The 20,127-nt window shown below is 43.4% G+C and overlaps 1 protein-coding gene across 7 annotated transcripts in view; it reads left to right on the top strand.

Annotated features, from left to right (window-relative positions):
* The window catches only part of Vps8 (VPS8 subunit of CORVET complex), a 223,185-nt gene that overhangs the window by 15,286 nt on the left and 187,772 nt on the right, over positions 1-20,127 (top strand). For all 7 annotated transcript variants that reach the window (XM_028781270.1, XM_028781266.1, XM_028781267.1 and 4 more), the window contains 4 exons: positions 9,380-9,510; positions 11,219-11,312; positions 14,741-14,773; positions 15,856-15,910. In XM_028781270.1, coding sequence (XP_028637103.1) covers positions 9,380-9,510; positions 11,219-11,312; positions 14,741-14,773; positions 15,856-15,910 — 313 coding nt within the window. The remainder of the gene's footprint in view (positions 1-9,379; positions 9,511-11,218; positions 11,313-14,740; positions 14,774-15,855; positions 15,911-20,127) is intronic.

A 20,127-nucleotide genomic window follows, 5' to 3' on the forward strand; every position in this document is an offset into this window, starting at 1 on the left:
TCCAATGCCCTCTTCTGGTGTGTCTGAGGACAGCAACAGTGTACTCACATGCATAAAATAAATAAATAAGTCTTAAAAAAAAAAAAAAAAGAAAAAGAAAAAGAAGTCCCTCACAGGTGTACCCAGCTGCTTGGGTTTTAGTTAGTTCTAGATGTGGTCAAGTTGACAGTGAAGAATAGCCATCACATCTGCTTTTCTTCCTCTTACCGACTCTGGGACCTTTCCAAACTCCATGTACCAGTGAGGCAGGAGGCCTGTGCAGGCGGAGTCCCAGGTGTGCTGCTTTGAATGAGAATGGCCCCCATAGTCCATATTTGGTCCTTAGTTGGTGAAACTATTTGGGAAGAATTAGAAGGTGTGGCCTTGTTGGAGTAGGTGTGTCACTGGGTGTGAGCTTTGAGGTTTCAAAAGCTGCTGTCCTGCCTTCCATTATGACCATGGACTCTAATCCTCTGAAAATGTAAGCCCCACCTATAAACTCTTCTATAAGTGAGTCAGTGGTGACCCTCTCTCTATTCCTGCTCTATAACTTGCAGAGCCAAGGTTCTCTCTGCTTGTGATGCCAGTGCTGCAGTTGTGATATCTCCTGAGGTGAAAGTTATTCTCCAGTGTTCCCTATCCTGTGGCTCCTACAAGCTTTCTGCTGTCTCTTTCACTACATTATGTGACCTGTGAAAGGGCTGATATGTACATGACTGTATCCTAAGAGTGTACACCACAACAACACTGAATTTCAGCAGTTTGGTTGTTATGAGTCTCTGTGAGTAACCACATCCCATAGCAAATCACCTTCCTCCATAACCAAGGCTGTCCGCAATAGAAGTTAGACACAAATGTTTTGAAGACAGTTATCAGGCATGTCATACTCATTTCACAAAGTAATCGCAGTAGCCTGCCCTGGCCTTTGTGATTTCCTCAGGTAAAGGGTTTCACCGTGGCTAACAATACAAAACACAATTTTCCTTCTGTGGAATGGCCTTTAAACTCACTCACAAAGCACTTGGTTGTATCTGTAGCAGCTGTACCATTAATGTACCAGTGGGCACATCTTTCAACTACTATTGATAGTGCAGCACACAGTTTATAGCTAGCAGGCCTGTTAGTGACAGTTGTCAGCAGCCTGGGTAGCACCTTCTGGTACTACAAATGCCAGATGGCTAAAAAGAGTCCCTAGCATGGCCCTGCTTGATCTCTCCATGTACTGAAGCCAGAGTATAGGGACCAATATCTGTTCAGGACACTCCACGGCCAAGTTCTCAGCACAGAGGAGGTTTATTTTGCTCTAGAAGGATGAAGGGCAGGGAATAAGAGACAAAGCCAGGAGATAGAGCATGAAGGAGAAGGGAGAGGGGGAAGAGGTTCTTCTCCCAGAGGAGGACAAAGGACCTCCACTGGATAGAGAGGACACAGACATGACCTATAGGCAAAGGGTAGTTTGTAAAGGGAAAAGGGGAAATTCCATGTTAGGGTCAGGTGTTTAATTTAATTGGGGGCTTTTGATTGCTGAACTTCAACACTTTGATAGCTGGACCTTGGTAGTCTGCCTCAGGAGGGGGAAGTGGCCAAGGGGATAGACCTTGGTGGCTGGCTTAGAAATGGAATGTAACTGTTTTTAGCCAGGGAGAGAGAATGAGGGAAGGGCAAGACCTGTCTGTCAGAGTTGGGCTTGCCATGCTCAGGCTGGCTGGAGTCCCTTCCCAGTATCTCCTGCAATAGTCTTCACTCTAGGACCACCAAAAGCACTGGCCGTTGTGGCTTTTGGGGGTCTCAAGGGTTTCTTCAGCCAACATTTGTGGGGAGGTAATCTACCCATGACATACCTTTTCCCAACAACCGTGTACAGCATTAGGGTTTGACCTAACTGGGGTGATGGTGAATTTAGAAACAACAAATGCACAAACGGAAAAGCTGGGATTAGGTGTGAAGTGTGTCCTGATGGAGATGCACCCACAACATCTGCAAACTCAGCATCTTTATTTTATGCACCTGGATTGAAGAGGCAGGTTTATTGTATACAGCTGAAAAGGAGGCAGGTGTAGCTGATCCTGGTTGGGGTCTCTGCAGGGGAGCAGTCTCAGGCTGTAAATATCCAGGAGGAGGAAGCTGAGAGGACATTTTCTGCATGGACTGTCAACATCCACAAGGACTTGTGGAAGGAAGGTACATGGTCTGCAGCATGGGGTCCTTGCCATGCTCATGTGAACAGTCCACATTCCCTCAGGATTCCATCCACTCTCCATACCTTCTGGGTTTTCTTCGTTTTTTAAACAATTCTTTGAGATGCTTTTTTGGATCGTTAAGACATACCATTTAGGTAATGAAACTTTTTACAGAAGGTAGGCAGATCTCTGATGGCTTACCATTGTCTCCTCCAAGCAAGTGCCAGTTGGTTTTGGAATTCTGGCTGTTAAGTGGATACTTAAAAAAAAAAAAAAATTAGCAAGATCTGGTACAGTATAAAAAAATCCAGTTGCTTGTGTCAAGAAAAATGATGTCGGGTCCACTGGTGTGGATGGGGACACTACCGTATTTAACTCTCTGTAATTCATAACTGTTTCACATAAATCATTTCACCTCCTTACCCTGGGCACTGCTGTGGGGCCACGGTGCCTCTTCCCATCTTCCAGTGAGTGCCCAGGGAGGCTGGCTTATGCTGCTCTGTCCAGCCATGGGACTGAAAGGCAGGTGTCCTGGTTGGGTTTCAATTGCTTTGATAAACACCATAACTCAAAGCCACTTGGGGGGACAGGTTTATTTCAGCTTACACTTTCTATCACAGAGGGAAGCCTGGGCGGGAACTGAAGCAGAGGCCATGTGGGAGTGCTGCTTAGTGGTTTGTTCTTCAGGTTCATGTTCAACTACCTTTCTAGTTTATTTTTTTTTGTGGGGCTGTGGATAGAACCCAGGGTCTTGTGTAATCTGGGCAAACACCCTACCACTGAGCTAGCTACCTGACTTTTTCTTTTTTTAAAAAAATCAGTTTGATGTTATAATTACTTTGATTATATTTGACTTCAAAAGTATTTTGCATGATCTCTGTTAAGACTTAAAACATTTTCAGTATTCTTTTTTATTTTTATTATGTATACAATGTTCTGCCTGCATGTATGCCTACAGGCCAGAAGAGAAGGGCACCAGGTCTCATTACAGATTGTTGTGAGCCACCCTGTGGTTGCTGGGAATTGAACTCAGGACCTCTGTAAGAGTGGTCAGTGCTCTTAACCTCTGAGCCATCTCTCTAACCCGCATTTTAAGCTTTTACATAGGTAGCCTGGTGCTCTGAAAGAATCTTTTGCAGTGAAATGTTATTAATTCATTTATTAATTATGAATGTATTTATAATTATTAATTTCTAACAAAAAATGTTTTATTTAGAGTGAAGGAAGTTAATTTTAGCTAGTTTGGTTAACATAATTGCATTTTTGTTGAAACTATCTTACTTAGTATAGAATAAGATCTTAATGGCCTTATTTGCATATCTTTATATAAACATTACCAATAAAAATAATGCCTCTATTAGGCTGGAGAGACATCTTAGCGGTCAAGAGCACTTGTTGCTCTGCAGAGAACTTGGGTTCAATTATCAGCACCTACATGGTGTCTCACAGCCATTGTTAGCTCCAGGTCCAAGGAATCTGATGCCCTCTTTGAATCTCCTTAGACACCAGGCACACACATGGTGTGCATACATACGTGAGGTCACAATACTCATATAAAAATAAATAAATCTAATTTTTTATTTCATTTTAATAATCTAAAGATAATAAATTAAAAAAATATTTCTAAGAATGAGACTGTCATTCATCATGAAAGCAAACTATCCCGGAACAACTTTCTTGTCCCTGAGGAACAGTAAATATTGTTGTTGATGTAGCTCACCAAGAAGGTAATGCTGTTATTGTGAGTGTTATGGCTCTGAGGGGAAGGTTTCCTCACTGCCAATGATGCAGCTCTGAAGGAAAGGTATCCTGGCTGTCAGGTGCCAAGGAATACCAAGTCATACCACACAACAGACCTTACTCAAGAGATTCATTGGAAGGGAAAAACCCAGGATGGTGGCTGCCTCTGTTCTGGTGAGAAGCAGCTGGGAACTGAGCAGAAGGCAGGCTTTGTATAGGGTTTCTGGTGTGTGTGTGCATGCGTGCGTACGTGCGTAGGGGTGTGTGTGTGTGTGTGTATGTGTGTATAGTTTTCTAGGGGAGTGCTTTCCAGAGTGAGGATTGGTGAGATATCAAGTCCTGAGCTTGAGGTGAGCCCAGGGATTGGTGGGATTTTCAAAACCCACAAGGGAGCTCGGACTTTTTACCCTATAGTTACCATCTTGAGTATAATTTGGTGCCTACTGTATTAGGTCTCTATGGTAGATGCTGGCATTAAATAGTGCCATACGACAGCCTCTGCCCTTGAGAGACAGATGGGACTTGAAAATGGGCAGGTTAGGGAGATAGGAGGTAAATAAGAGAAAGAAAAAAGTAATAAAATCATTGTGAAGACTGATTCTCCATCAGTGAAATGAGCCAGTTCAAGCCAAATTAAAGTATGTAAAGAGAAGCCAATCTTGGGTGGGTTCACTGGTCCCAAAAGGCCAGGGAAATCTCCATGGGGAGGGAGACAGAAGAGAGGAGATAGAGAAAGAGAGTATGTGTACTCAAGTAGACAGAAAATGCAGATAGGGAAGACCAAAATGTTTGGATTATATAGTAAAGAGCTTCCAGCCCCTTGGCTGGAAAGTTCAGGGCAGAGGGCAGGGTATTCTAGCCATGCCCTGTAACAGGTAGGGACTGAGGGATGCTGGGAAAAATTGGAGGCCAGGTCCACTTTGGCATGTTAAACATGTACATCAGCCCCTTGTCCTGTGTCTGAAGACCAACAAAGACTATCAGAAGTTATTAAAGAAAATTATTAGCAAAAAAGGCAGCAGGGTAAATAAGCTCTTTCTCTAGAATATTTATATGTATATATTCTGTAATGTTCATTATATCAACCTGAGGGAGATTGGGCAAAAATGGCCCTGAGGTGTTTTTAAAATGGAAAGATAGAAACTTGTGAGACATTGTGAACTCTCACAATTATTTCATGTGACTGAGCACATGAAATAATAACATTACCAGGCTTTGAAATCACTGCCTCTCAGGTCCTAAGTTGGAAGTTACATTCTCTAACATAAACTTTTTCTTCTGGTCCCTTTTGTCACTAGACTTGTTCTTTGATCTTGTCATGACCTTGTCTCTTGACCTTTCATAGTCTCAGAGTAATGTTGGGTTCACTTCAGTTCTGCTGTTGGGTAGCTGGGAATATCCTGTGAACATCTTGCAGTGTGAGCACAGCACAGTGAACAAATTGTAAGAATGCAACACGGAGGCACCTTACCGACTGAACAGCCTGTCCTCCCTGACCCAACAGCCTGTGTGGTGGAATGCACAGCCTGTCCTCACCAACCCAACTGAGGCCTAGAATAACTGTGATTCCAGCTTCTATCTGCATGGACTGGTTTGCTTACCTAACCTTACATACAGGACAGTGTACTCTGTGTATGAATGTGTATGTATGTGTATGTTCATGTATGTGCATGGCACATATACCTGTGTCACTGACTTTTTTCTCTAGTACACTGTTCTGAGGTTGTCATGTCTTGTAACAGTTTCCCTCTCACCTCGGCTCTAATTCCTTATCTGTCTCATCTGTTCATCCTCCTATTGATAGACATTCGTGTGCTTACAGCTGAGGACATTTTTATCATGTCTTGTGTTCATTCACAAGCTATATTCTCAGACTTTTTAGAATAGGTAAGCGATCATGCGTAACTCAGCTTTAGTGAACACTGCCACGGCTGTCCAGGTGTTTTAATATATTCTTTAGGAGAAGTGTACCAGAGGTCTGGTTGTTTGTACACTTGTTAATTGTTGAATTTCTGTGCCCCTCTTTGGTCTTTTGTACTTAATGAAAGGTGCATATTGATTTTAACTGTAATTTCTCTGAAGTCTCATGACATTGGATGCCTCAAAGTAGGTTTTGGTCATTTGAATATCTTGTGGAAAACTTCTTTTTAAAGTGATTTGTGGGAGTCTCTATCACACCCAACCCACAGCACCTCTCTTCTCTCACTCTATCTTTTTACAGCACTGATGTTTTCATTTGATGCCCAGGAGCTATTATACTTCAGGTTTTTAAACCTTTTCCATTGTGACTCGTTATTTGTGTTTCCTGTGTTTAAGAAAATCTTGCCGTTCTGAGGCCATGATGATTATTATCTTGTTTGTTCCACAGTCTGTATTGTTTTTCCTTTCACATATAGGTCTGTGATTCATCTAGATTTTTTTTCTGTTTGTATCAGTATGAGGGATGATCTGATACTATTTACTGGAAAGACTCTTCTTAGTTGTGATGTCACCTTTGCCTCAGCTTAGAGGATCATCTAATTGAGGATTGATTTAATTGGTCTGTCTGTGGCTGCCCCAGTATCACATCATCACATTCTAAGATTGGGACTTTAGGTCTTAAGTCTTAGAATGTAGCTTAACAGCAGAACATGTGCTTAACATGTGAGGCCCTGGGATCTATCACCAGTAACACACAGACAAACATACATATATATACACAGAGAGACTCAGAAGACATACAGATGCATACACAGACTCAGATGACATACAGACACACATCGAGACACACATACATATATACGCACACAGACGTACAGACAGATATACCCACAAATACATGGGCACACACATACAGATAAACAGACACACGGACAGACAGACAGATAGACAGGTACACACAGATAAACACAAACAGATACACAGGTAAGCACAGACACACACACACACACACAGAGAGGGGGAGAGAGAGAGAGAGAGAGAGAGAGAGAGAGGGAGCACTTGGGAGGCAGAGGCAGGCGGATTTCTGAGTTCGAGGCCAGCCTGGTCTACAGAGTGAGTTCCAGGACAGCTAGGACTACACAGAGAAACCCTGTCTCGAAAAACCAAAAAAAAAAAAAAAAAAAAAGAGGAGGAAAGAAGGGAAGGAGAGAACTTGGGAAGATGAAGCAGAGGAGTAGCCTTTAGGAGTTCAAGGTCCTTCTTAGCTGCATAAGGGAGCTCAAGGCTAGCCTAGGCTATGTGATACCCTGTCTCCAAAAAAAAAAGTCATATATTTGACTAGAGGGTTGGTTCAGTCATTAGGAACACTTGTTGCTCTTGCAGAGGACCCAGGTTTGGTACCAGCACCCACGTTGTGGTTCACAGCTGTCTGTGACTCTAGTTCCCAGGCATCTGATGCTACCTTCTTGTGTCTGTAGATACTGCATACACATGTTGCACAGATCTGCAGCTAAAACACTCAGATATGCACATGCACACACACATGTACATAACATGCTCATAAATCTAAATAACCACATGTCAGTAAATAAATAAAACAGACATAGGCCGTGATAGCCAGCAGTTGGGATGTCCCAGCTCTGCTGCCATTGAGAGTTTTAGACTGTTATCATGCAAAGTTCAGGGCCTCCCTTGCATACTCTGCTAAACTTGATAAGGGCATATGGGCTTTAAAATTTGGGGAAAGTCTATATCTACTGTGTAGCATTGGCTTGGCTTCCTCAGCCTTTACATTTCCTTCTTTTTCCTTTGGTTATCCTGTAAGCCTGGCTTTTCTCAGGTGATCTGTTTTATTTAATTATGTGTCCAGGCTACTTAAGAAAATCAGATCAGGCTTTGATCGACTCTCCTGCTTATGACCTTTGTGCTGTAGTTCTTATTTCCGAATTATTTCCTTTTCCTACAGCAATTGTGGCAGTCTCCTTCAGCTCTGAAGTAACTGTCTCCTTGCCAAGTACAGACTCACTCTTAGCAAACTTACATGTGGTAGAGAATTCTGGAATGTAGTGAAATTATAGACTCCTCTGTGTTGCTGTTGAAGACAGATTTCAGAGCCGTTACCACATGGCACTTAAAGCTGTGATTATGGAAAGGCTGGCTTAGGTAGGGAGTGTCTGAGTTGCAGTAGAGAGCTACAAGTATTCCTGGGGATTAACAGTTAAATGGTGAGCTGAGGAGAAGCTAGGAAATGTGGCTTGTGAGCGGCCACATAAACAAGAAAAGGCACATCTGTTGGGAACCAAGGAGAGACAATGTTTCCAGTAGGGAATGGCCTTTAGAGAGTACAGCATGGAGGCCGGGCTGACTGAAAGTGGGCAGCGGCTAGGACCTACGGCAGCTCTGCTGGTCAGCAGCAGCTCAGTGAGAGGAGAGAGTGGGGCAATGAGCATGGCTGACTTTCTTGGAACACTGACTGGAAAGTGTCGTCCTTGGTTCAGATTCGGCTGTGCAGCCAGCTCCTGGTCTCCTTTGTCTCCTGTTTGTAGACATTGGTCAGGAATGACCACTTCTCCATGTCCCTCAAGACCTTGGAATCGTCTTCCACTTGTTACCTGTCCTGCCTCTTCCCCCTCGTTTAAAGGAGACCAAGGGCCTTGATTTCATTGTAGTACTGTCTCTTTCCTCATGCTCCCCTGGCCTCAGCTTTCCTCAGCTGGACTCTTCTTCTTTGATATTCCATAACCCCCTTGCTGGTCTTCAATACTCCCCCTGCCACAGCCTCTCCTTGTCCCCTTCATTCAGCATTTGGCCCCACTTTTCTTTCTAAAACAGGGTTCCCATCTTGTCCCTGCTCCTTAAAAGTCTTGATAGGCTTCTCACTGCCCACTGTGGATAGTGCTCTAGTAAATAACGATGTGGGTCTTGTTACACACCAGGCCTTGTAATAGGTACTGCAGATGCAGCGGCAGGCAAGGCAGACGTAGGCCCTGCTGCCTCCAAACATGATGGAAAGCAATGCCCTTTACTGCCTGGACCCCAGCTCATCTTTCTAGACCATCTTCAGTGTCTGCTCATATACTTCAGCCATTTATGGTAACCACCTTTACCCCTGGTAAAACACATGTTATGAGATCAAGGTTTCTGCACATGTTGTTTCCCATCCAGAATGCCTTTCTTCTGTATACCTACCATGTTTTCATGGCAGACTTTTACAGCTAGGTGACACTTGTTTGCTTCTGATTAGCTTGTTAGTTCTCAGTAAAGCATCTCCATGGGCTTGAATTGTAAAGGTATTTGTAGCTAACATATGCACGACTGCTCTGCTTCTTCCTGTTGTTAGAGAACTCTTTGGAGTTCATGAACTCTTTAGAGAGTGATCTCTGGGTGGAGTTGAAGTTTCATTCTGGGGGTCCTGTGCCTTGCCTCTCTGTGAATGAGAATGTGTGGAAGAGAAGGGAAAGCAGAAGCATGCCCTGGGGTGCTGTGGAGAGACCAGCAGTGCCTGTCTTACTTTTGTATTTGGAGTCTTGTGTTTATGGTTGTATCTTCTTTCAATTTAGACTGATGATGAAGATGAGTCTTTTGTTCTGGAGGACCCTACATTGTTAAACGTCGACACCATTGACTCTCACTCATATGATACCTCATCTGTGGCAAGCTCAGACAGCGGTGACAGGGCCAACCTAAAGAGGTACATATTCTTGTAAATCATACTTATGTATGGCTAAAGTATATGGTTATTTAAAGTCACTATCTTTATGGTACAGTCTAATTTGATTTTTTAAAGCCAGCATATTCATGGTGCAGTATGGTTTGATTATTTAAAGTAAATGTCTTCATGCTACAGTGTAATTAATTAGCTGTTTGAGGGGGCATAGCCTAGTTGGGGCATACTCTTTGGAGCTTGTCTGCCTGGCTGCCCGTGTTCCCTGCACTCCCCCACAGCCATCTCCAAGGTCAGCTCCAGAATTCTGCATTTCCTTGGAGTAGGTTCAGAGGAGACTCTCAAAGATGATTAAAGGTTGAGGGAAAAGGCTTCGAACTCTAAATAACTTCAGTTTTGGCCGTTTTCACGTTCCAGATTCTTGTGAGAACATGAAATGTTCTTACGTGAGAGAGTGGAGGAAGCACAGTGTGAAATGCTTTATTGAATCCACGTGTGGCTGGACTGCTGCCCACGTACTTGGTGCTCCTCCTCGTAGATTTTTCTTGTGTCAGGGCTGTCTACCCGAGGTTGCCATCTTGACAGGGATCCTTGTAGGGGTGCTCACCTCCTTCATAGTGTAGCACCTTGCCAACAGACTGATGTCGCTGATGACCTGAGTTCCCTGTTTAAAAGACATGATGTTCTCTTGTTCTCAGTCAGGATTGTCTGACCTTTTGATATTGTCACAGGTTCTCACTTGAGAACCATGCAACTTAGTTGAAAAAAAAATCACACCCACGTAATCTTGTAATGGCTTAAGCAAGCTCCTGATTTTGTGTTGAGCTGTGTTCATGGTGCTTCTGGGCATGAGTTGGACATGACTGGTACTTGAGAGCCAGAAGTCCTTGATGGTGTCAGTCCTGGCACTGACAGGCCTGCTCACCCTGTCTGTGCCTGTTTGTGGTCATGGTTCCCCATACTGCCCTTCACATCCTTATCCAGCCGGGGATTAGACAGCTCTCTTCTGGTAGCTGTGCCTCATATCTTCCAATAAACAGGATACATTCTCCATTCGCATGACATTCATGTTTCTGGTCTGTGCTTTCATAGTTACAAACTGTCTATCAGCTCCTCCTGCCAGGCTATGGGGTCCTACTAGGAGAACCTGTGACTTCTCCTTCGTGGATCGGCAGAGCACAGTTTTAGTCAGAATAGGCATTGATGTTTGGTAAAAGTTTCAGGATCCCTTTAGGATGGCGATGAGGTGTGTAAGTGAAAGGAGCCATGAGCAGGAGCAGCAGGGCGAGTGACAAGTGTTGGTGAGGGCATTGGGAAGGTGTTCCAAGTTGTCACAGGTAGGAGGAGGAAGGAAGGAGGGCAGAGGCCCTGAGGCAAGTAGGGTGGTGCAGACTCATCAGCACGAGAGCTGGCCTGGAGAACAGGAGAGCCCAATTCTATGCAAGGTGGGCAGGGGACATTTTGAGCAGTAGGAGAGGAATGTTAGTTTATTCTTTTTCTTGCTTGAGCCTCTCTGAGCCCCAAGGTGGGTTAGAGCACACCTGAATGCTGCTCTGTTAGGCTTTTATACATCTTTTAATATCAGTTAATAATGACTATATAATGATTAATAATTAATAACAGCAAACAGTGTAACTTTTGGCTTTTTAAATGTATTTTCTTCTTTCAGAGCTGTAGGATCCTGCCTTTTCAGCCCTTCAGTCTGTTAAATGTTTACTCTTTCTGCCTTTCTTAGGAAGAAGAAGTTACCTGATTCTTTCTCGCTGCATGGGTCAGTTATGCGACATTCACTTCTAAAGGGAATATCTGCACAGATTGTCTCTGCAGCCGTGAGTGTCTGTTCTCTTCCCAGCTTGACCTGTACTGTCATGATGTTGTGGGGTGAGCACAGACCAGGCACAGTTCTTCCTTTGCCTCAAAGTTTAGGAAAAATACAACGTTTGGCTCACATGGTTTTTCTGATTACTTTTCACTTGTGGGACGTGGCCATACATCTTGGCAGAGGAATTAGTGTAGCCATGAGCATTTCGGTGTGCCTGAATGAAGCATAGTGGCAAGCCAGGAGAATGCTGCCTGCCCTCTCCTCGAGCTCCTACCCAGGTCTGTTGCCTTCCTCTGAGTCTGCTGAGGTGAAGCACTTGTTTTCAGCCTCTATATGGACAGCCTCTCTGTGGATCTGGATCTTTTATAACCAAGTGCTGCTGTGAAGGGAGGTGGGAATGGTGAGTGTGCCATTGTACGATAGCTGCAATGGAGTATTCGTGGCCTCCTTTGAAAATGTTTTAGAGTACTGGGCTAGTGTGTGCAAGTGGTCAGTGATACTGAGTCACTGGGCACGCAGCACGCTCCTCCTCTGACCTCACAGCCCATGCTTTGATTTAGTCTGTCAGGTTTGTTTTCTGAATTCAGCAGTCCTGTGTGTGACACGGAAGGCAGTCTGATGAGGATGAGCACAGCAGGGACTTCGATGGTGTTTATGTTCTTTTTGTGGAGTTTAATTAACAGTTCATATATTTAACTTGGACAAGAAACAGAGACAGTAGGAGTCTTGATATCTGGTTGTGTTTCAGTTTTCAGTTCTGTTGGAGAAAGTGCTTTTGCAGCTAGGGAATGATGTCCGTCCTGGGTAGTTAGGGTATCCTGACCCCGCTGATGCACATAGCATCAGACATGATGTTAAGTAGAGATGGCCACGCGGTGGAGACTGGGCAGTGCCCTTCCTCCATTAGGTGGAGAGGCACTCATACTTGCTAGAATGAAAACCACCTGTTGAGGATCGTGTTTCCATGACATTTTCTGAATTTAATCCTTATGTAGGTGATGAAATTCATTCCTTTCAAAATCAAGATGAACCAGAGCAGTCATTTGACCCACCTGTGCAGTTTAAAAAATATTTTGAATAGTGGAGACTGAGCTAGAACTCAGACACTGAGTGCTGATTAGATAAACCTGTTGTTTAGAAGGGGTTTCCCTCCGCCTTGAGGAGGAGGAGGCAATTCTAATAAATCCCAGCGTGTCAGCACTGTTCTCTGACGTTGGTCTGGCTAGCTGCTTTGACATGTTGAGATAGCACCTCTCTTCCTGCCCCGGGCTTGATACTATACTTCTCTGACCTCGGATTAACAGCTCCATTTAAGTTGCATGCTTTTCTGTGATGGTTGGCTTACTAACATGTAAAGCTGATTCTCTTTGTGGTATTTTCCCTGGATGGTTGCTCAGTTGGGCCTTTAGCCCTGTGCAGTGATTTTATCAGGCCTGCTTGGACCGTGAGCATCCTGACTTTGGAGTCCGTGGATGAAAACACTTTGGAAACATGATATTTTTGAGTCTTACTGTTTAGTTTTGAGACTCTTCTCAAAGTGATTGACATATGACTATATTGAAAATACATTGGAATTAGGTTTTTAAGGAATCTTCCATTTTAAGGATGAACCTTAAGGTACTATAGATGCCTTAGCACAATGTTTCTTTATTGTTTAAAAGCATGCCCACTGTATGGAGGTGACTGCTAAAATGCAGGTTCTTGGAGGTCACTCTCACCTTCTGAATCTAGTCATTACTGGCAGAGCCTAGGGATCTGCATTCTAAGTAGGATCCCAGGTGAGTCAGGGTGGCTTTCAAGAAGCACTGCCCTGGGTGCTGCAGCACTGTCACACTAATTGCATAATTTAATTATGAATTCTGTCCCTTCCCTCCCTTCTCCATCTTCTCCTCCCTCACCCCAACCTATGCCTTAGCTCACTGCCCAGCCGCCCCACCTGTGCCTTAGCTCACTGCTCAGCCATCCCACCTGTGCCTTAGCTCACTGCTCAGCCACCCCACCTGTGCCTTAGCTCACTGCTCAGCCACCCTACCTGTGCCTTAGCTCACTGCCCAGCCACCCAACCTGTGCCTTAGCCCACTGCCCAGCCATCCCACCTGTGCCTTAGCTCACTGCTCAGCCACCCCACCTGTGCCTTAACTCACTGCTCAGCCACCCCACCTGTGCCTTAGCTCACTGCCCAGCTGCCCCACCTGTGCCTTAGCTCACTGCTTAGCCACCCTACCTGTGCCTTAGCTCACTGCCCAGCTGTACCACCTGTGCCTTAACTCACTGCCCAGCTGTACCACCTGTGTCTTAGCTCACTGCCCAGCTGCCCCACCTGTGCCTTAGCTCACTGCTCAGCCACCCAACCTGTGCCTTAGCTCACTGCTCAGCTACACCACTTGACTTTCCCATTTTTGTGTTTCCCATTCTTCTCAATTTTGAGAGTGGTTTTTTTTTTTTTTTGTTAGCATACAAGATTGAAGGTTTCCTAATGGCACTTTGATAACATTTACTTTTGGTCGACCTATCCATCCTCTATAGCCTTTCCCTCATTCCCCTGTTCCACCCCAGGAGAATTCCAATTTAGTGTTGACGTGATTCCCACATCTGTTCTTTGTACCTTCTAAAGTCAGATGGCTTCTGCATTCATTTGAATGAGGTTTATGTTTTTCATCTGAGCTCTCTCATCTCTGCTTTTCTCCATGCAGAACAGAGCGCAGATCCTGTATTAGATATATCAGGCCTCATGTCAGCTCTGGACGCTGAGTAAAGATGCTGCCACAGTGCTGTGCCACTCAAGCTGTGATGATTACCTCAGGCTATGTAAGCCTCAGATAGACACCTGTGTAGCCTTCTTTGCATCTAATGCAGTTCACAGGCCGAGTGTTAGGATTGATAGAGCAGAACTGGATAGTTTTCTGAATGCATGGGGATTACTGTCAGACAGTTGGTGGCTTTTGTGTCATGGTCACTGGGGAGGAGCTGAAGTGGTACTTCATGTTCGGCCTCACCATGTTTGACAATGGATTTGCTGTTTCCAGATTGATGGTGGGCTTCAGTTAGATGCTGGAGTTAATCTGCTGGAGGGGAGCCTCCTCCTCAGACATGGGGTGCCTGCAGCAAGTTCCTCTTTTCTGAGATCTTTGATTCTACCATTTTGGTCTCATAGACTCTAGTCTGTTTGTATTATGTGAAACAGGCTTCTTTTCTCTCTTTAAATTTGTATTTCTAATCAGTACCCAGAGTTTCTGTTACTGTTAGTTAAATAAAGCCGGCTGCTTTCATGCTTGTTGATTGCTGTCCACAGCTTTGGAATCACACTAACTGGAGGGGCAGGCCGAGGCTGCACTTGCTAAGTTGTTTAGTCAGTGTGTGCATAAAGAGAGGCTGTATGCTCACTTTCAGTACTGTTGTCTTTTTCAAATTCTTCTTTTTTAAAATCTCTTTTAGGACAAAGTAGATGCTGGCTTGCCTACAGCAATTGTAAGTATACCTTTTAACCCTTAAGGTAAGATTTTTAATTTCACTGAGTTCTCAGGTTTATTCTTAAAATATTCAGTGCTATTATGATAAATTCTTAAGCCATTTTGTTAGTAGTCAAGTTTAAAGCTTGTTCATACTGGATTTTGGCTTTTCTACTTTATTGTTTAGCTTTTAGCTTTTGCTTGAGAGCAAAATGCTTGAGAGGTAATGGAGTAATAGGTCTTTCCAGCATTAGCTCCCCTGTGAGCTGTGTCCCTTGTTCTGTAAAGACAGGAATAGCATCAAGTGAGCTCACTCTGCTAATACATATTCCACAGCCATGGACCCCAGGGCCAGGCCTGCACGGATGTCTGGAGTGGCTGGGACAAGCTCAAGGAGGCTTGAAAGCACATTAAGGATCTGCCTTCTGGTTTCCTTCGGCTTTCTCCATGGCTTTCCCATTAGTCACTGCTGAAGAAGTGGGCTCAGGTGGAAAACTCTGGTGTCTCTTGCCTGCTGGTGATAAACTGGGAAAAAGTATTCTCATCCCTACATTCTGAGGAGGCCCTGTGTGGGCAATATAGTACCTCTTTAGTGGGCTGCCAGGGAGGTTTTTTTTTTTTTTAATTTTAAAGTTGCTTTAAATCAGTGGTCCTCAATCTTCCTAATGCTGCAACCTCTTAATACAGCTCCTCCTGTTGTGGTGACCCCCAGTCATAAAATTATTTTTGTTACTTCTTCATAACTGTAATTTGCTACTGTTATGAATCATAATGTAAATATCTGTGTTTTCTTGGACCCCTGTGAAAAGGATCATGGAGTTACGGGAGTCATAACTCCCCTCAAAGGAGTTATGACCCGTGGGTTGTGAACTGAAGATTTAAAGGAAGCCAAATGACATAATTTATAATATTGAATATATGGTATTTTGATAACATTTATTTTAAACTTAGAGGAACTCTTAGAAGTGAAAGTGCCCCAGGTTGGTTTCTCGTTTTGCTTTCTGGATGAAATGCCTTATTTCGGCAGTTGGCAGTCAGCTGGTGCCTGGAGGGAAGCAGGCCAGCGGAGCCCACACTGACGGCTTTCTCTTTTGTTTCCAGGCAGTGTCCAGTCTGATAGCAGTGGGAACATCTCACGGATTGGCTTTAATATTTGGTAATTTTCTAAGTACCTTCTTATCTTAAATATTAAGATTCCTTTTAGGTTTTATAATGTCCTTTAGTTGCATCTCATACAGTAAACTTGATTTTCATGGATGCAACAGGGAAAACATGAAGAAGCAGCAGTTGGTATTTTTAAGTTAAAAATGGCTCGACACATGCTTCCTTTGACTCCACACTGCACGTCTCTCCTTCCTTATGAATATGTAAGGTGTTACTGCCAGCACAGCTGCTGTGTTCTCTGCACCTAGACAGAGGAATGATGTTGGAAAGAGCCTTGGCTTTCAGCATGTCTCCCTCCAGCTGGTGGTGATAATAATTTTTTATTTTAAGTCATATTCCAGTCATGGGTGCTCAAAGCAGTCTTCAGGGAAACGGATTCCCCAGGTTTCTGAGTCATTACCATTGTAAATCTTTCTAAACTGAAAAACTGTTATCCCTGTTATCCTGTAATTAGCTTGTTTTCTAGGTTAAGAGAGTATGGATAGGTTATTTACGTAGTTGAAATCAGTGATGTTCTCTCATTTTCCTCCGTGACTAAGCAGTTTCATTAGTCCCTTGCCTTTCAATTCATATGCAAGCAGACTGTCTTGATCTATTTAAACATTTAAAATCCATCAGATAATATTCTTAGCTCTTTTTGTGTGTAAGTGCTGTCCTCTGGGTCTCAGAATCTTCATTTCTTTGAAATGGGAACTGGTAAGGGCTGTTCAGTAAGGGTTATATGAGGGTGCTTTATTAACAGGTTCATAGTCTGATTTCTGTGGAGGCTTAGACTTTTACCATACATGTGAATAACTAGTTATTTTCCATTGTTACTGAACAATTTTACTTTCTATTTATAAATTTTCCATTATTCCAAAAGCTTTATTTAACATATAATTGTAATACCTACTCTTTTCAAATGTGGTTGATTTAAATAATAGTTTTACTTCTTGAAGAGCAGAAAGATAGAAACGAAAATGTAATTCCCCTGAGAGAACTTTAGGATTGAATCTTTAGATGGTAGTTTTTTCTTTATAATTGATATGTATCCATAGTAGAAAATGTACAAAACATAGATGTGCACAAATTGGAAAACATAAAGTGTCAAATTCTAATATCTGGGGATAATCTATAGCATTTCTGATAGCCATTCAGCCCCCCCCCCTCTCATACACACACTCACCCACACCCCCCCACACACACAGGTGTGCACATACTCCCTAGTGAGACAGTGAGAATTTAGAGCCCAGCTTTTCATTACAGTGGCTCCTCCCCTGCATTTCTATATTTGCATATTCTTTATTCATTTGACATGTCTCAGTGTGTAGCCTAGGCTTACCCAGAACTTGCTAGATGGCCTGGACAGGCCACAGACTCATGGCAGCCATCTTGCCTTAGCCTCTCAATGTGGAGAATACAGGCCTGGAATATTGTTTTAATATTGGACACACAGCATTCTTTCAAATGGATTCATGAAAATTTAATTAGCTTTTTGCTCAAGAAAACCACTTAAGCTGTCTCTAAACAGTAGTGTCATGTGTAGCTGGTGTTTCTGTATTTTTTGCATATGATCACTTTTAAAATGAATTCCTACAGGTGGTCCAGGACTTCATCCTCTTCCCTAACTGCCTTCCAGAAATTGTCTGAGCATGGTCTCTGGCAGGTGGGAGGGCCTTGTTTCCTTCAGGGTTATAGTTTGTTAGATGACTAGACAGTCGCGTTCCAGTGCTCTAACATCTTGTGCATGAAGTGATTGAGAGCAGGCGCTAAGGGGTGTGCATAGAACTGAGTTCAGGATAAGGAACACTAGTTCCTAGGTCAGCAGTCTCCAGAGTTTTAAGCAGTTCTTTTCCCTGAGAGAAAAGAGGCAGAACTGTAAGAAATGAAAAAGGATTGAAGGTGACGGAGGGCAGAGCATATGCGTGTGATATCTGCCAGGGGATGTATGTCCATATTTTTCTTTCCCTTCAGTAGTGGTCAGTTTTCCTCAACTCTGCTTTAATTCTCTTCGCTCCTGATCCAGAGGTCAGACAAGTGTGACTGCTTATCGTCATCCACACAGTGCTTACTGCAGACAAGCCTGTTGACATGGAAGAGTGCATGCTCTTGATGTTGTCGCTCATTACCCTGGACCTGTCTGCTGTTTTTCTAAAACCCCAGGAGCCTTTCCTGTAGATATGTTGAAACAATCTTTTGTAATGGCTTCACATGGAAGACAGTATGCCAGAATGGGTATTCTGTGGAAGAACAAAAGTACTCTGGTTTTGCATTGAGTTTTAATAGTACAGTTAATACGTTTTACTGGTTGTTTGTAAGAGACAGATGTTTGGACAGTACTTTTGAACAAATGCTTTCAAATATGCTAAATAAAAAGCTCAGAAACAAATGGCAGATACTACAAAGTGTCTAGACTAGCCATCTGGCTTTGTTGTCAGATGGTGTTGGCTCAAACCTTTAATTCTTTCTAGCACATAGAGGCAGAGGCAGGCAGATCTCTGAGTTGGAGGCCAGCATGGTCTGCAGAACAAGTTCCTGGACAGCCAGGACTACACAAAGAAACCCTGCTTTTGTTTATCACAGAAGAAACCTAACAGAAAGACTGACTTTGACCACCATTAAGTTCTCTGTGAAACAGGTCCAAGTCATTACACCAGACCTTGTGTGTCTGAAAGGCCTGTTCAGTTTCAGCACGCGGCACTTGGTGTGTCTCGCATGGCTCTCACCTCACACAGGGCTTAATAAGTGTGTCCACCTCCATGTCCCTTACTCATCATTTCCATTGTCCTTGGTGTGCACTGGGGTTGTATCTCTTTGGAATTGTTTTGTTTCTGTTTAACTGAATCATGCCTTTGCTTACTGTGATCTAATTTGAAGGTTGCATTTTTTCTCTTTCCCCAGAGCCAATACCTGGTTGTAACCACAAACGTTAGGAACACCTCTTAACCAAATTCAGTGTCTGTCACTTCTACAGATAAACAAAGCTCATCACCTACGCTCTTCAGAGCTTGCCTGCATTTTTCTCTGAACTTTTGAACTGATTTCTTGCCTTTTTCTCCCTCTATTTTTATCTTTTCTCCATGGATTCAAAAGGAAAAGGTATAGTAAATTTGGTATGCATGAGCAGTTCCTTTTCTTTTAAGTTTTTAAATGCTGAAAGTGAGTATTGTCAATTACACTTAAGCCTTCTTAGAAAAGAAAAATAAATTGCTACCTAAAAATTGGCTAAAACAGGCATTGTGGAAAAATTCAAAATATATGCATATTTTAAATGCTTTATTTTAGCTAAAAAATATGGGATTCTTTTAGGTAGTTGTCAGTATGTTCTATTTCCTCTAGTCTTTTCATACAGCTCTGAGCTTTCTCTTGAAGTTTGTGTCGGCCAGTGGAAGTCTGCAGCAACATTATTTTTGTCATAAACTTTATCAGTAATGAGTCACATAGAATTTAAGCACCTTTCAGTTACTGCATGAGTACAGGATTGTAGATTCTAACACAACTCTGCTTCAGTCTTTTACTGTAATATTACCTTGTTGATATCCAGTTTCTTGATACTTTAGTGAAATAACTGGCCGTTTCCAGGTTTTTCTGAAACACCTGTTTTGTGCTCACAGCAGCCACAGCTCTTCTGTTTGCTTTCTGGTCTGTCAGTTAATGGACTGCATGTGTTTTTAAAGTACACTAACACCAGAGTGGTGTGCATGCCTGGGAATGAACACTGGCTCTTCCGTAGAAGCGGTAGCCAGTTAGCCGTGGGATTCAGTGTGCCTGGTTAGAGAGCTTCCCAGAAGGAAGAAGGTTTGGCGGCATGAGCTCTTCAGTTAAAGTGCGTCTGCTACTTTGTATCAGATGTGACAAATGTTTTATAACGAGGTCTTTTTATTTTCTCTTGGCCCTAGAGCTCATCACAGTGTGAATGAATAAAGGATAAGAAAATAGCACTTGAGAGTGGTGGCTACCCAAAGGGCAGACTTCCCTGCTCACCAGTAAGGGTGAACTTACTTCCCTGCTCACCAGTAAGGGTGGACTTACTTCCCTGCTCACCAGTAAGGGTGAACTTACCTTCCTGTTCGCCAGTAAGGGTGAACTTACCTTCCTGCTCACCAGTAAGGGTGAACTTACCTCCCTGCTCACCAGTAAGGGTGGACTTACCTCCCTGCTCACCAGTAAGGGTGGACTTACTTCCCTGCTCACCAGTAAGGGTGAACTTACCTCCCTGCTCACCAGTAA

The sequence above is a fragment of the Grammomys surdaster genome, unplaced genomic scaffold (assembly GCF_004785775.1).
Source record: "Grammomys surdaster isolate TR1022 unplaced genomic scaffold, NIH_TR_1.0 382, whole genome shotgun sequence".
NCBI lineage: Eukaryota > Metazoa > Chordata > Mammalia > Rodentia > Muridae > Grammomys > Grammomys surdaster.